This window comes from Takifugu flavidus, chromosome 6, assembly GCF_003711565.1.
Source record: "Takifugu flavidus isolate HTHZ2018 chromosome 6, ASM371156v2, whole genome shotgun sequence".
Taxonomy (NCBI): domain Eukaryota; kingdom Metazoa; phylum Chordata; class Actinopteri; order Tetraodontiformes; family Tetraodontidae; genus Takifugu; species Takifugu flavidus.
The window spans coordinates 12,312,228-12,327,824 of NC_079525.1; the positions used below are offsets into that span (position 1 = coordinate 12,312,228).

General features: G+C 46.9%; 1 protein-coding gene across 3 annotated transcripts; it reads right to left on the reverse strand.

Moving 5' to 3' along the window:
• Positions 1-291: 291 nt before the first annotated feature.
• On the reverse strand, positions 292-15,245 carry LOC130527609 (phosphoinositide 3-kinase regulatory subunit 6). Of its 3 annotated transcripts, none has more exons than XM_057036271.1 (21): positions 15,117-15,245; positions 9,671-9,746; positions 9,492-9,596; positions 9,075-9,166; positions 8,924-8,992; positions 8,631-8,763; positions 8,195-8,264; positions 7,912-8,104; positions 7,064-7,211; positions 5,800-5,886; positions 5,245-5,482; positions 4,611-4,886; positions 4,314-4,413; positions 2,436-2,546; positions 2,247-2,354; positions 2,065-2,167; positions 1,923-1,990; positions 1,738-1,828; positions 1,602-1,663; positions 1,412-1,518; positions 292-1,030 (listed from the first exon to the last, which is right to left on the reverse strand). In XM_057036271.1, exons 2-21 carry the CDS (start codon positions 9,690-9,692, stop codon positions 874-876), a joined length of 2,340 nt encoding a protein of 779 aa, XP_056892251.1. In that variant the 5' UTR covers positions 9,693-9,746; positions 15,117-15,245; the 3' UTR covers positions 292-873. The 3 variants fall into 3 exon arrangements, with proteins under 3 accessions (XP_056892251.1, XP_056892249.1, XP_056892250.1); XM_057036269.1 differs by having other exon boundaries at positions 5,800-5,889; positions 15,117-15,244; XM_057036270.1 differs by having other exon boundaries at positions 5,800-5,889; positions 9,671-9,752; positions 15,117-15,177.
• Positions 15,246-15,597: the final 352 nt, after the last annotated feature.

Here is a 15,597-nt window from a genome sequence, read left to right on the forward strand (position 1 = left end):
ATGTGCTATAACTGTTTTCTGTTTTTTTTTAGTTTGGGTTTTTTGCATGCATTTATTCAATGAGTAAATGCATTTATTTACAGAGATACAGCTCTGCTGAAGGGCCCGGTGATGTCGAATTAATGTTTCTCAGAGAAACTGAACATGGGCGTTCTATTTTTGTCAAATATAATGCTGCTCACGTTGTTGTTTGAGCTTTTTGCTTGTGTAAACTGTCATTTTAAACCAGGACAAATGGGTTTGACACTCCTAAACGTCTGAAAGAATAGTGAAAATATAAATAAAACGCACTTTTGACACTGTACCTCAACTTTTATTGAGAAAACACTTCTTCGGAACCCTACAGTTTCAGTGCAAAAGGGTACTGCAACTGTAAACGGTGTCTGACACAGTGTAACCTGTGGAAGTTTGACCTGTCGAGCATCATTCCTCCTGCTGTCTTAAACCAGGCCCCCCGGTTTTGACGCCCTCGCGAGGCCTCGAATGATAAATTCAAGGTTAACGATGCGGCAGCTTCAGGTAGCGGTCGTCGTACCAGTTTTTCCACAAGCCTGATTGTGCACAGGCAACAGTAACAGGGGGTCAACACGCCAGCCGCACTTTTGTGCGTTTTTAGACTAATGTCACCATTGACAGACTCCCTGATTGAGTCACCACACTGCTGATTGATACCGGTTGGTTCTTAAAGGAGAGGCGACAACCTTGGGCCGAAGGGCAACATACTAATGCTTTCGATGTTATGTTGCCTCTTTATCGCCTCTCCAAACACAGCTGAAACCCGCTGGTTTCAGAAGCGGCTCAAAATGCAGAGTCCTCGTGTCAGTTTCCAGAGAAGCGGGTAAATTTTCCATCAGAGTGTAGATCATCATCGTGTCAGGTGATGATGCCAGCGAAGGTGTTCAGCGGCAGAGGGAGTCCTTTGTTCATGTACTTGCTCAGGCCTGTGTCGTTCTCCTCGCTCAGATTGTATTTGGACCTCAACGCCTTCTGGAGGCAGTATCCAGGGTCCAGGCACGGGGACACCTCGATGCTACAACACAAGCAAACCAAACAGTTGGAGTCACAAAAGGCCCAGATTGGCACAGTTTTAGATCTTGTGCGGGATTTTCAACAGTTCTCATCCGCTGAAATTATTTTTTACCCATTTATGGTGTTTTCTGACTTAGATTTGAGCAACAAAAAAGGTTTTAGTTGAAACTCTTCATTTCCTACTGCTGGCGCACAAGGCTGGTGCTTGGGTATTTACAGAGAAAATGCAGTTGCTGCCCAATTGTTCGGTTCTCTTTTCTCGGTTTCCTCCATCTACCAGTGAAACCAGCATCGTTTATCCACAGAAACCCCCCATGACATTTGTTTTTGGCAAAAACTCTAAGGATTCACTTCACATTTAAAAGAAATGTGGTTCTCTCACCTCTGAACATCTCTGTAGGTCCTGCGAGGATCTTTGTCCAGCGTCACGCAGAAAGCCCGACTCTCTATGGAGCGGATTCTGATGTTCCTGGTCCGAATTTTTGACTCCTGACGGGGTCAAAATAAAATGAAATGATCCTATTGGCTACAACAACAGCTGTGAGGAAGAGCAGCCGTGCGCCTGAACTCACCACATTGCTGTGTTTGCTCTTCGCCGGAACCTCTTTGAACGTCATCGTCAGGCAGTTTAGATCTGCGACGCAAACACAAGGAAACGGTCAACGTCCGAGTGAGGCAATACGAAGGATTTGAGATGCGGTACTGAACCTTCGGCTTCACTGGAGGGAATGGCATTGATCTGAACTCCCGAGGTCCTGACTGACAGCCCTTTGTCAACGTCTCGGCCGCTCAGCGTCACCTGCAGGCGTACAAGGCTCAGCAAGACGCAACTGGCAAATCCCAACACGCGAGGCCACAATTCTAAGAAAAAGAAATAAGGAGAAGCTACTTGCCTTTTTGTAATTCAAGGAAACAACGGTTCCAACTGCCTCCGCTGAGTTCTTCTTCTGCTTGCTCGCTTCTGTTCAAGGAAACACAGTTCAAGACAAATTTCAAAATTCAAACTTCGCCTTCAACAGTTGACCGAAAGGTCACCTTTAACCAAGGCTGTGATGTGGCTGAGCTCCGGAACCTCCATTTCTAGATGGGTGAGGAACACTTCTTCGACAGCATCCCTTTTATCTCCTGTGAATGTGATCTAAAGGAAAAAGGAGGGACTTTTACAAATGTGGTCCAAAGCGCCCCAGATCTCCACCCATAAGCACATCAAACGCCACCTTGACGAAGTAGATGGTGAAGTAGACGGGCTGCTGCCCCATGCGGATGTAGTAGGAAATGACATCAGACACAAAGTGGTCTTTGGACCTCCCAGGATTGGTCTGTTGCTGTAGAACATTAGAGACACGGAATGAAAGACGCGCTTCTTGTTCTTCCTGGGCTTTTGGCCCCTGGGGATGTTTCCTTACCATTTCAGGGATCATGTAGCCTAAACTTCTAATGTTAGAGTTGTACCATGGGTCCACCATGCTCAAGTAGGAGCCAAGAGAGCAGGGATCGCTGGGTTTAAGGAGGTTACCCTAAAAGAAGAAAAATGCAGAAGAGACATAAATAAGACCTGGCAAAATAAGGCGTAAATCCAAGCCAGTAGAATTCGTCTGTCCATCTGTCTCTACACTCTTCATATCAAATGTCCAATGTTTGTTTGCAAACTGATGCTGATTTTTGTGGTGAGGACCCAGGAAAAGATTTCTTCTGATGCCAATTCTTCCTGGAGGTCTTCTGCAGTCTTGATTTTCCAAACCTTATCTTGACCTCTGCTGTTCCTGTCACTTCTTCATAACATTTTTATTTAGAGTTCTAGGCAACCGCTTAGAGCAGGGGTGGGGAACTTCCGGCCTCCGGGCCGTATACGGCCTACGAGACCATTTCTACCGGCCCGCAACGCAATAAGATTTTTACATTTTATATGTGCACTTATACAATGGGACCGTTCGCTAAACTCCGCGAGCTGCGAGTAGCAGCGGTAGCGTATTTTTGCCTTTCGTATCCTGAAATTTCTTTCGTAACAAGAGGAAATATTTTCCCGTTTTCTGAGATAAAACAGACGGTTATGTTATGTCCGAGTCAAGGTCAGGGTCAGTGAACACAGCATGTGATGTACGTAGTGGGCTGGACTGATTGACACGGACGAAAAATGCGACGAGTTGAAAGGACAGATGAGTTTGGATAAAATTAACGCTCTTCGTCGGAGTTTGGAGGCTCAACAAGCAGCTTTCACACGACCGTGTACCGGCAGAGAGAATATTACGCGTGGAAGTTTTGTGGTGAGTGAATTAATAGCCACGAAGCTGAAACCTCACGCCGAAGGAGAGTTCGTGAACGCGCCTCGTAGCCGCCGCTGAGGCGCTCGCGCCGGACAAAGTAAAATTGTTTCAAAACGTGAATTTTTTTTCGTGAATAACTATTGAACTAAGACATATATTGTTATGATTCCAGTGGCTAACGGTATGTTTTTATGGTCAAGGAATCTAAATATGTAGTCAAAGTATATGTGGGACTAATATTTATGGTGGAAATCACAATATGCCAGGAATTGTTGCGCTTGGCGGAGGTCTGCGCTCTCCGAGTGCTTTCTAGTTGTTGTTGTTATTATTATTGTCTTTATCTTTCTTTTCATTTATTTTCTTGATTATCTTGTTGTATTGCAGTTTTTGTGAGGACTTACGGGTCTCTTGCCTCAACTCTGCACCTCTTTTTTTTATTGTTTTGTATGATCATGAAAACATATTTTACTTGTTTGTCATTTTATTCAATTTTTTTTGGTGATTTTATATGCATGTGTGCTAAATAAATAATTCAAACTCAAATGCAGCAATCATGAGACTTAGCAACACAGTGGTTATAGACTTTTTTTTGTCTTTTTTTTGCATCCCTAGGTATGTGTTCATAATAGTATGGCCCTCGGAGGACTTTATAAAAATTGAAATGGCCCTCGATATGAAAAAGGTTCCCCACCCCTGGCTTAGAGGAACCCGTGGATGCCGGGACAGGATGAATGGAGTCTGGGTATTTCTGAAGCTTTGAAATGCACCACCTGACCTTTAACGACCCCATGAATGAGCCATGACCCTAACAGGCCAACGAAGGTTTGATCCCCTGGGCCAAAATTAAACAGAGGTCACAACTCCATTCTGTGGCACTTCATGGCTTTTTGGAGATCACTTCATCTTCCACTAGCTTACATGTAATGACACCTAACCCAGAGCAGCTTTATTTACGCCTTTATTTCTGTTATTGTCAGGACAGAGCTGAAGCCTGCAGAGGGGATGATCTAAATGATCTACCTTGGAAGGTGAGATGGGCGATGTTGTATTGTGAACAGGGATGTAGTAAAACTGGAGGTTGATCTTCATGGTGAGGAAAAGCCTTCGCGCTTCCCTTTTCCTGTAAAACCAAAACAAATGAGTGAGGTGTGGGGTGGGCGCTTCACTGCACAGCGGCACAAATGCACTGAAAAAGGTTTGGAGTTTAGAACGCGGAACGACCAAAGTGATAGAAGAAGTGGCCGCTTTCATTTCCAAAATTTCCCTCACTCGCACTCATGTCGTTCATTTCCTTTATTTCTGAATCCGGCCGCTCACCTGAATAAGTAGTATTCCTTTGCCAGGCGTCCCAGGATCCTGTCGTCTCCAATGGCAACGATCCTGGCCGTAAAATGCCTCGGCTGTTTGGGGAAGGAGCTCGTGCTTCCCACTCTCCTCTGCAGGGCCCCTCCTCTTTCTCCTCTCCGTCCATTCCCGCCTCCTATGGTGTTCGGGTGGTCCTCCAGGCTGTCCTGCAGCAGCACCATGCTGGTCTTCATAGAGGGCTTTATCCTGAAGCCTCCAGCCCGCGACAACCTTGAAGACTCCGGCTCACTGCGAATACAGACACGTTTCAACCAATGACAGACTTAGAAACGTTGATAAAGAAAAACAGACGTTCAAAAGAAGACATGAACAGAGGAAGTTAGGAAGAGGAGGACACTACAGGTGATCAGATCAGGTGACCACATCGTGAACTTGCTGGGTCACAGGTTGACGAGCTCAGCAGTCAAACATGGAGCCTTCCAGCACTTTTTATGCACCCTAAAATATTAAATGATGATAAAGTGGCTCCACGTGACCATGAAACCATCTTTTAATGTTATTTGACTGACTTCTATTCCTGTTACTTTGTCTTGGCTGTAGATTTTTCTAGTCTTTGGTGCTTGAAATAAAGGAGTGGCACATTTGCCTTTTGCAGTGCTCCCACGAGTTGCCCGGGCCGGTGCTTTCCAGAGATGGCGAGGGCTCGGCGCCGGGCGGCAGGTCTCTTTCTATGCCACTGTCGTTGGACATGTAGGAGAATCGAGTAATGTCGGCCGGCAGGAGGTCGTTGAGAGATTCCCCCAATTCCAGGTCGTCCTGCTCCTGACCGAGGGAGAACGTCTCTGACATGGAGCTGGATCGAAACCACTTGGACAGCATTCGCCCTGTCGGATCAGGAAAAGACTAATTACTCTAAAGAGTAACACCTTTAAATGGTTGAATTTGACACATTTGCGTCATTATTTTTACATTTGCCACTTAAATGTATTAGGAGCGGTTTTCCCTGTGTAATTACAAGTTGTAATAGTAGAACTATTTATGCAACTCTACATGAATGCCACTAATTTTGTGATTAAGACAGTGTGGAGATACACAAAAACGATCCGTGAGTACTTTCTTTAGGTCAAAACGTGTTTGTTTTCAGTTCAGGTTTGAGTCTGTAGTTGCAGTCAGACCCTCAGTGGGGTCTTGGGCCACTTACAGATGTCAAAGCTCTCCGTCCACATGTGGAAACTCATCTCCGGATTAGGAAGGGGGCAGTCACACAGCGGCCCACTGGAAAAGGATTCTGCTGTACACACACGGGGCGGAAAGGGAAGGAAGAACAGAGGAGACCAAAAGTATCACAACGACATTCAAAAGAAGTCAAAACTTCCTCTCTGGGCACACACACACGAGCTGCTGTGTATTTATCCCCCAATCTCCCTTCGGATGAGCAAATTCTTGTCACTGGAATAAATATCCGGAGAAGTGGTAAAAATAGACAACAACCTGGACCAGTCTGGTCATGGAGGAAGCAGCTAAATAGAAGGAAGGTCAAGTGCTTTTCCACGTGTCACTTTATGATACAGTTTTTACACTGAGTATGCAGGCCAATGCAGTGACTTAAAAAGAAAAAAAGTCCAGCATGAAATTGTGCCTGGACGTCTAAAACTAACCTCTGACTCAGCCACGCCAGAACATCCTGACTCGTGGGGAAATAAAGGAAGATCGCAGAAGATAAAGATAGATGACAAAAGGAATGCACAATCTTTTATTTAATTCTTGGAGACTTGGTGTCCTCCCGTGCCAATTCCATTCAGTTCTGCGACGGGTGCAATTGGGACCCAAAAGCAGCACTCGGAGCAGCTGGGAGCGTTGGTAATGACCTTTACTAGTACACGGGCAGACAGGAACTCAGGCAGACAAGGAAACAGTCCGTTCTTCAGGCTCGGGGCCCACACAAAGTCGGGCAGGGGTGACAGAGAGGGGCTTACAGGAAATGAGGCCGACGATGCAGCAGAGCAGACCGGGGACGAGCAGCAGCGAAGTCGGGGCCAGGTGAGCAGACAGGAACCAGAAACGCCGAGGCAGAAGTCGTGGTCAGGGACGGAAGGCTGGCGAGTTTACCGGGAGACAGGCGGTGCAGGCAGGTCAGAGGCAAACAGGTTCAGCAACAGGAGGTCAGGCAGGTAGGAAGTGCTGGAGATGGAAATGCTGAAGAACAATCTGGCAAGGAGTGAGCGTGCAGGGGGAGGCTTATAAGCAGGGCTGGTTGGGAATAAGCTGCAGCTGTGCTAGCAGGTGAGTGGAGTTGAGCTGATGGGGTGGGAGTAGCTGGCAGGTGGAGTGGAGCAGAGGCAGGGAGAGTGGAAAATTACTGGGGACAGGAGGGACCTGGGGGAATGGGGCTGTGACAAGTTCCTCATTTGTGCAGTCATACTGGGCCCAAAGTTTGCAATTTTTACTGCCTCTTCTCCTCTTACCTGCGTCAATTTCTCCGACAATCTCGCTGTACAGCTGCTGAAGGCGGCCCCTCAGGGCGCCTCCCTCCCCTCTGCTGGCCTCCTCCACGCTCTGCTCTACGGTCGCCATTACTTCCTGAAAGTACGACTCGACGTCTTGGCCCATGTCCTGTCTCGAAATACACGACACATGCGCGGGTGAACACGGTGGAAGAAGAGCACGGACGGCGTCGGTATTAATAGCAAAGCGGTTAGTAGCGTGTGCACACACACTTCCTGCTGGGGTCTTCCCTAGGACTGATGCCAAGAATCATTTCCATCACGTAGCTCAGGACAAACACTGAATCTTGCCATGAATCTGTCCTGTGGGACGAATACGGACGGTGTTTTGCAGAAAATTCAGAAACAATAAGCACCTTCACTTTGCTCCAAACCCAAAAGCAGGAAAGAAGAAGTAGAGCAGAGAATATGGATATTGTAGGACTCTGGTTAGCGGAAAAGTCTTCAGGTGCAAATACAGAAGGTCCATTCGGTGAGGAGGCCTCTCTGTAGAACCTTCCACACTGTCAGAACCCAATTTACAAAGCCTAGATTCCCATTTAAAGGCTAAATCAGGTCAATAAGTTGGGTTCTTCAGATTTGAATAAAGGCCTCTGTTACCGATGCAAGAGCTCATGACGGTTAACGCCGAGGACGACATGCCCTTTCGTAATGTCTGACGAAATAGAAATGAGACAAGCGGGAGTTAAGTAAGTCCAAAATAAAACATCACAGGATGAAAGAACAAGCAGAGCTTTCAGAGATCTCTATGCAACAGGGACCACAAGAGACAGCTCACAGGGCCGTAAAAAGAGCCCAATTCCACTCACGCTGAGGGCTCGAGCCAGTTTCCTCCCGTGGCAATGTTCCGCTCCCAAAACAGCCTGGAGGACATGTTGGACCACACAGCGCATATGATCCAGAGGTTCGAGGGGTTCCCCCGAGGAGGGCGTCTCAATATCGCTGCACAGGACTTGTCCGACAGGACCCGAGAAGACATCCGGGTCAGCGAGGACAAATACTCTGCGGGGATTTAAGCGACAAACCAGACGCTTTTGTTCACCTCGGGTTTTTCCCTGATGTGATTAACATACCTTCAGGTGAAGGACTCACCGTTCCTGGAATGGGTAGTACTCGTTTTTAAGACTGTGTTCCGCAGTGAGCATCCTCTGGTACGTCACACCTGTTGATCAAAACCCACATTTTAGTTGATAAACTGGCGTGAAGCACCACGGCGGCGCCGGGCCATGTTGCTCCGGGACTTTTGGTATGACTGGTCCTTCATTGAGGCCATTCTACATTAAAAATGACGCATTGTCAAACCTATGAGATCCGTCAAAGAAATCTTAGAACTGCTCTAAGACTAAAAAATAATTATAGGTTTTGCGTTGCTTTGTGTTTTTGTTTTGAGGCCATTGTGATTGAATCCCGGCAACCGCCTCTGCATTTCCTGTTGGGTGAGTCTCTTAATTTCCGGGTGCGTGGACAGGCGTTGGCGGTCGCCTGTCTCGCAGGTGGTCATGCTGGTGGTCAGGAATGTGTGCGGTACCTGGAGTGGAGCGCTCCATCTTAATCTGCTGGCTGCAGCTCAGGCCTACGCTGCAGTAGGGCTGCGGGTGGGTGAGCAGTCGCTTGCAGACGTCGTAAACCTGTTTATACAGCTCATCTGGAATGTAGGCGGTCTGGAATATCGAAAAGGAACGTTTGAAACCAGCGAAGAGGCGACCGGCTAACTAAACAACGCAACGGGAAAACAAATGGCTCTGAAACGCGTTGGAGGCGGCGTCCCTCAGAAAGGTCTAAAAGGTTTTTTGGCACTCAGGGTAATGAGTAATAATCTACCTGAATAATGGCGTACATCAGCGTGTGCAGCAAAGGAAGGATGCATTTGCGAGCGTTCCGTCTTTCAGCCTGGAGAGAACGCACGTGCAGTTAATCTCGTGTAAACAAAAGCAGGTGGTGCGAAGGCGAGGACGTTTCCACGTGAAGGCACCTTCTCCAGCTCTTTAATCAGCACCCGCACCAAAGATAAGCTGTTTTCAGGATTGTTCTGAACCTTCTTGTGCAGTGTCCACCTCAGCATGCCTGCACACAAAACACACACGCTCACAGTCTTAATCCCCCCCAAAAATGCCACATGACCAACGAGAGATCGGCCATCCCCACTGCTGACCCGGCGTGCTTAACACAAGGCATTCATTGTAGATGGCGGATTATAGCGCCGCTCGCTTAAAGATATATAAACACTTGAAGGAAGCAGTTTACTTTTAGTCTGCATCAGATAAAATAAAAACGCTCTTCTTCAGCATCGAGATAGAGGAAAAGTCACACGAGAGCCGAGAGAGCTGATACAGATCTCCGCGGTTTCATTATTTTGCTTTCGCGCCGCCTTAAAGGGATCTCGTCGTACCTTTTTTGATGCAGTCTGCAGCCTGCGGCGTGTCGCATTCTCTGGGCAGGACTCCCTGGATGCTGCGATACAAATCTTGGTCTGAAACCTTCGGGGAGCAGCCATCTGAGGACAAAGATCAAAACATTTTCCAGCATCGCGATCGGCGCCGTCCACGGCGTGACGACATGTGTTTGTACCTGTCGCCTCCATGCTGAACATCCTGGTCAGGCTTCCACCTGCTGCCGATGCCGTCGTGGTCTCATATTGCACCGACTATAAGTGGCCAGGAGATCAAAAATCATGTCAGTCTTAAAACTGATACGCTAAAAAGAAGATGAGGGGGTGCAATGGCACCCACATACTCCCTCAAAAAGGCCCTATAAATAACCCTGTAAAACCACTTACTATTTCCTCTTCCTCTGTCCTACACAGGTTGGTGAATCATCTCTCAACCCTACGCAAGGGTTCATTCAAAGTGACATTATTTCGCGTGTGTGTGCAGATGTGTGTGTGAGGAAAGAACTTTTGGTGTATTTTCTCTTATGAGGGCGAGAGACAGGCCACCAGAGCTGTGGGCAGACAGAAAATTGACCATTGGTGATGAGGGGCTGTTTTTTAGTGTGTCTATTTCAGACACTGTTCCAGTAAACCCAGCTGTTCGGGGTTAGGTTCTAAATCTGGACTCCGGACTCCCGGCTGTCTCCAAACTTTTCCTGGAGAAAACATCAACCACAGATTCCTCAAACTCACTCGACACGCCCCAGTCGGAGAAACGTCGGCAACGCGGTTCCTCTTTAAAGAAGCGGCACTTACAAAAACAGCGACTTCGGGGAGTTGCTTCAGCAGCTGAGCTGCTTGTCTGACCACAAGCTTCCGGCTGCCTCCAAAGTCTTTCGCTCTCGCTCCGGCGTGCTCGCGTTGACATTTCAGGCGACACACTTTTCAACCGACACACTTCTTGCCGTGGCGCAACGTGCCCAAAACACGCTCTTGTGCATGTCATGAGTGCTGCTCTTGCAGGCACACATGCTAACGCTCGCTGCTTTTCACCTCACTAACAGAGGAACCATTGATGTGTTTGGGGAGCTGACGCATACACAACATTTCCTGTCAGAATGAGTGGGCAGAAGATGTTCTATATTTAGTGAGAGAACGAGAGAGAAGAATACAGAATACAGCCACGCATCAGCCACAACACAAGGCCATTGCACTGTAAACAAGGCTGTAAAACGAGCTAAATGGCTGCTACTTGTCTGTTTTCTTCACAATAGCAATCAATGGGGCTACAAAAGTGTTGGCATGAGCGGCGGCATTGAGTGCCAACTGGCAAGGCAATCCCACAATAACACTTCAACAAATACTGACTGAAAATGAGATTCCTGAATTCACTTTTAGCGTACGATGGTGTGAAGTTGTTCTACTTCTAAAGGGTGAGAAAAGCAGCTTTCTGCAGCAGGCCGCCGCCGCCGCCTCCACCGCACACCACGGCGGCTAAGCCGAGGTATCAAACAATGCAGGCAAAGAGTAAGCAGGAGCGCTCTTTTCCGTTTAGGCACGCTGCACACATTTCAGAAAACAGGAAGGACCCGAACAAGCGTGGAAGTTCAAAGGGGGCGAGAACTGTGGCGACAGGCGAGCGTACGTGCGACTGGAAGTCCCCCTTCCGGGAGACCAAGGAGGCTTGTAGCACAGATGACCTCTGTGTCTGTCAATTATAGTGACATGAAATGAGTGTTAAAGGGTGAACTGTGAACCGTGCGTGGTCAGAAAATCAAACTCCAGCGCTAATGTGCTGCAGCGGCAGACGAGTCAGTGTTTGTTTCACTCCGGGCAGTGAGGATATCAATCAAAATGATTTCCTGCATCAACGTGCAGGACAATATGAGGAAATAGTCCTCTCTCTCGCTGTGTGTGTGTGTGTGTGTGTGTGTGTGTGTGTGTGTGTGTGTGTGTGTGTGTGTGTGTGAACAAAAAATAAATAGGGGCAAAAATCCCACTGTTGATGTTAGTTGACAGTGGGCACACCTATAAATCATATACTGTATATACGTGTCTGCCGGTCCTTCACAGGGGAACATGAGGGTTTTAAGAGCTAGCGTCGCATCACAAAGGAAAACGCACTAAATGGCTCCACAAATTCAGCGTTTTTGACATTTTCAGACAACCTTTTCATCAGGCGGGCCTTCGTCATGGAAGAAAACCACTGGAGCGTCACTTTATGTGCGTTAACTTCTCGATTTGTTCTGAGAATCATCGCCAATTCAATACGATACAACACCCACAAACACCTATATATTGTCTCGAGGCACTTTACAGGAACTCGGGCCCGTCCTTAAGAATGTACAGTAGCAGGAAAATATTCCCTTTAAACAGACCCAACGTTCCTGCTCAAGGAAAGTAGAAGAAGGGAAGATGGAGAAGAAAGCAAAGACCATCCAGCTCATGCAAATACAGTCGCCATGGTTTCATACAAGCTGACAAAGCTCAACATAACATTTCATAATGTCAACACAGCAAACTGTGACCATCGGGATCTGTGTGCACCCGATGGCTGCGTTTATTTCCTCATTTCGTTTTCTGGACTAGCTGCCACGTCAGGTGGTTTTAAAAACCTCCTGCAGACGCTGAGTTCCGATAAGAAGTCACGCTCCTTCTGAGAAATGACCGATCTGCTCGCGGTCTGCAAGAGCGTTGTCTAAGAGACGAGGCCCTTCGGCAAAGAGTTCCAATAGTACCGTCTACCAAAGACTGGCATGAATGAAAGTGTCAGCTTTGGACTGTGGTTAGTCGAGGGCGCTGGCGCCACGGAAGAGCTGACTTAAAAATGTCCCGACGCAGCAAAGTACTGAAAAAAAGGAAACGGATCAGCTCAAAGTGAAAGACGACAAGAAGACGGGGAGGGGGGGGTACAGAAGCACAAGAGTAGTTCAAACCAGAATCTGAGGGGGGTTTCTAGAGTAGCTTTAAATACTCTGGAGCAGGGGTGTCCAAACTTTTTGCAAAGAGGGCCAGATTTGATAACGTGAAGATGCCCGGGCCAGTAGATCCTTCTGATGTTTTTTTAACCAGAAAAGTTACAAATGTACACTATTATAACACAATTTTCATCGTCACAATTCTCTTTATTTTTCAAATGGCAATGTAACCAAATATAAGCCACTCAGGCAGACGTGAACAACTCTAAAAACACAATTCTGCCTTTAATTCATATCTGGAGAGTCAGATAACATTGAACACTGAACTGTATGGAATACCTTAAATTTCCATGAGTTTGATAAATGTAATGCAAAGTTGTCTGTTATCATTCAAGTTTAAAACGAGTAAATTTTGCTCTTGTCTTTTACAAGATCTACAAGAAAGGAGGAATTACATTTTAGTGATTTATTTATTCTGTTAGTGCCAGCGGGCCATAAATAATACATTGTAAGACTGAAGTTGCGGGCCGTATGAAATCTTACCGCGGGCCATGATTGGCCCCCGGGCCGGCCTTTGGACATGCCTGCTCTGGAGCATAAACAGCATCCCACCAGCTTCCTATATATAACAGGAGAGGAGCCTGATGGGCTGTCGACTGTCACTCAGGTGATCTCAGCAATGCACAAAAAACAATGCTGCTCAGAATTTAAGGGTGGTGCTCGCTACGCCTAGGGCTTATTAGGTGGTGCCGCGCTCCATTGACAGGTGGAACAACTCTACTGTGCAGATGGAAACATAGAAATTGGATCATAATTGACTTTGATTTGAAAAGCCCATCCCTCCTCCGTACAGGCTTTTGTTCTCACAAGAGTCGCTCTTTATCCAGTTATTCTGGATACGCTGCAGCTGATGTAAGATTGCGTGCGGGGAATTGAGATGCGGCGCCAAACGAGAGCGTTTCTTCACATCACATCTCAGGGGAGACTCTGCTCGGGTAATGTGGCCCAAATGATGCAACAGCAGCACGAATATTAACATTAATATTAACACAGTGGACGAATGATGGAGCCGCTTAATGTTCAGGGGTTCTATACACACAGTTTACACCACTTTCAGAAGGTTTCTCCCAACTTTGATTCCTTCTCTAAAATTGATGTTCAAACCAGTGGAGTTACATTATTTTAATCCTTAAATCCTTTTAAATCTTTAAATTAAACCACGCGAGAGGACAAATCCACCACAGAAGCAGCAGGAACAGGCAGAAAGCCGCCATCCCAGAGGAAACATCAAGGCCTTTATGTCCTTTTGCCGTGTTTATGCGACAAGAGCATCGCTGCTGAGATCCAACGGTGAAATCAGGATCAGACTTCAACACGATATTACATCACGAGCACGCTCACACACACACACACACACACACACACACAGCGTAAAAATCCACTGCCATCCGTGATGCCATCAAAAAGTAAAATTAAGGGTTAACGGAGGGCAGCAGCCAAACCCCAAAGGTTTCCTTTGGTTTTTCTTTGTAAAACAAGAACATTTTTGACCAATTAGGACCATTTTTTATCGTGACATTGAAAAGAAAAGAGGAGGAAGATCCGTCGTTCATTGTGGCGTGCACCAGTCAGACAGATCACCATTACCCGTCCGGGCCTGGACGTTCTGTCGTTTCTGGCGGAAGTTCTTTAAAGTTCTAAGTAAACTGTGAGGTGGAGCCTCCAGATATGGGGAATTTTGAGACCTGGCCTCAAAATCAAACTCGTTGTGCTCTTCACACAGTTCCTGTAATATTTTGGCTCTGTGTCACAGCTCATTATTCCCACGAAAGGGTGTGCGCGCTCTGTAATTCCGCTGGGGAGGGTGGTGCACGTCGCACCGTTGCCGCCAGCCTTCTTCCCACAGTGCAGTTTGAGCTGCAGCGGCTCCTCTCTCGGACCTTGGCACCTGGGCCAGGTTCGTGACGTTGTTGCCGGGTTACCACTGGTCCTTCCCTGGCCCACTTTAGAGGCCGACCACTGCGGACCAGGATCGCCCCACAAAAGCTGCAGTTTCAGGGATGCTCTGGCCCAAAGCCGGCCCTCGGCTAACTCTTTTAAATCCTTCCACCTGTTACACTTAATTTTTTCACAAAATCCCAATGTTATGCCTGAAAGCAGAATTTGTATGTATGAAAGGACAATTAGCATCACTGTTACTGTTTGTCCTTAAATTAGAACAAATTCCTCTTGATTGCATGTTAAAAGCAGGCATACGCCTAATGAAGACTGGAATCCCCCTTAATTCCAAAGTGGTGGCAGGAAGCTCACAATTAAAACAAGGACGATGGGAAATGCAGCTGTGCCCTGAGATTCCAAACAGAGAAAAGTACCAATGTGTAACTCAAATACACCCCCCCCCCCCCACCCCCCCCCCCCCCCCCCACACACACACACACACACACACGTCCTTGAACGCTCCACAGTTCTGTCAGGTGCAGCAACAGAACAAGTGCACTACGCAACTATTACCAGTCCTGCACAAGTGACAGAAAACATATCAATTAGAGAAGAAATCGCGGTTTTTAAAAATGGGGGGGGGGTGTTAAATAAAATGACTTGAAATCAGTTTCCAGAATCGACTCACGCATCGCGTTAGTTACAACGTTCAAACGTCATCACGAGCGCGCAGGCGGCAAACTCTATCGTCTCAAAAAGGTTTCGGGAGGACAAAACGACATAGCCTTACCTTCTGGAGGACTTTATCCAGAGTTAAATTGTGCAGAAAAGTCCGTTCGTCGACTGACTCATTTCACAAGAAACTAACAGCCTGACCGTAAGCCGGTGACCACGCCCACCGCCGCAGCCGACCAATGGCGTTAGAGTAGACCTTAGATAGATAGATAGATAGATAGATAGATAGATAGATAGATAGATAGATAGATAGATAGATAGATAGATAGATAGATAGATAGATAGATAGATAGATAGATAGATAGATAGATAGAAGTGCGAAGTTATTCACGTATCTGTATTCCCCCCTTCAAGTCATACAGCCTCATTTCAACTGAAGACAGAAGATCGACGCCGTCGCCTGGTGGCCACTTGTGTTACTACGTTAATCTCAAGGAAGGAAGTTTATTTGATTTTTTTTTAAAATTTAAAGTATAATGTCCCTTGTTGTATTTAAATGTACTTTGCATATTAAACGAAGTTTCATAGCAGCCACG

Excerpts from the sequence above, each read along its gene's own strand:
- LOC130527609 (XM_057036269.1), bottom strand. The coding sequence starts at position 9,692 with ATGTTCAGCATGGAGGCGACAG. Across the intron at positions 5,890-7,063 it reads TGTCGGAGAAATTGACGCAG|CAGAATCCTTTTCCAGTGGG; the intron begins GTAAGAGGAGAA and ends GTGTGTGTACAG. Across the intron at positions 2,547-4,313 it reads CGCCCATCTCACCTTCCAAG|GGTAACCTCCTTAAACCCAG; the intron begins GTAGATCATTTA and ends TTCTTCTTTTAG.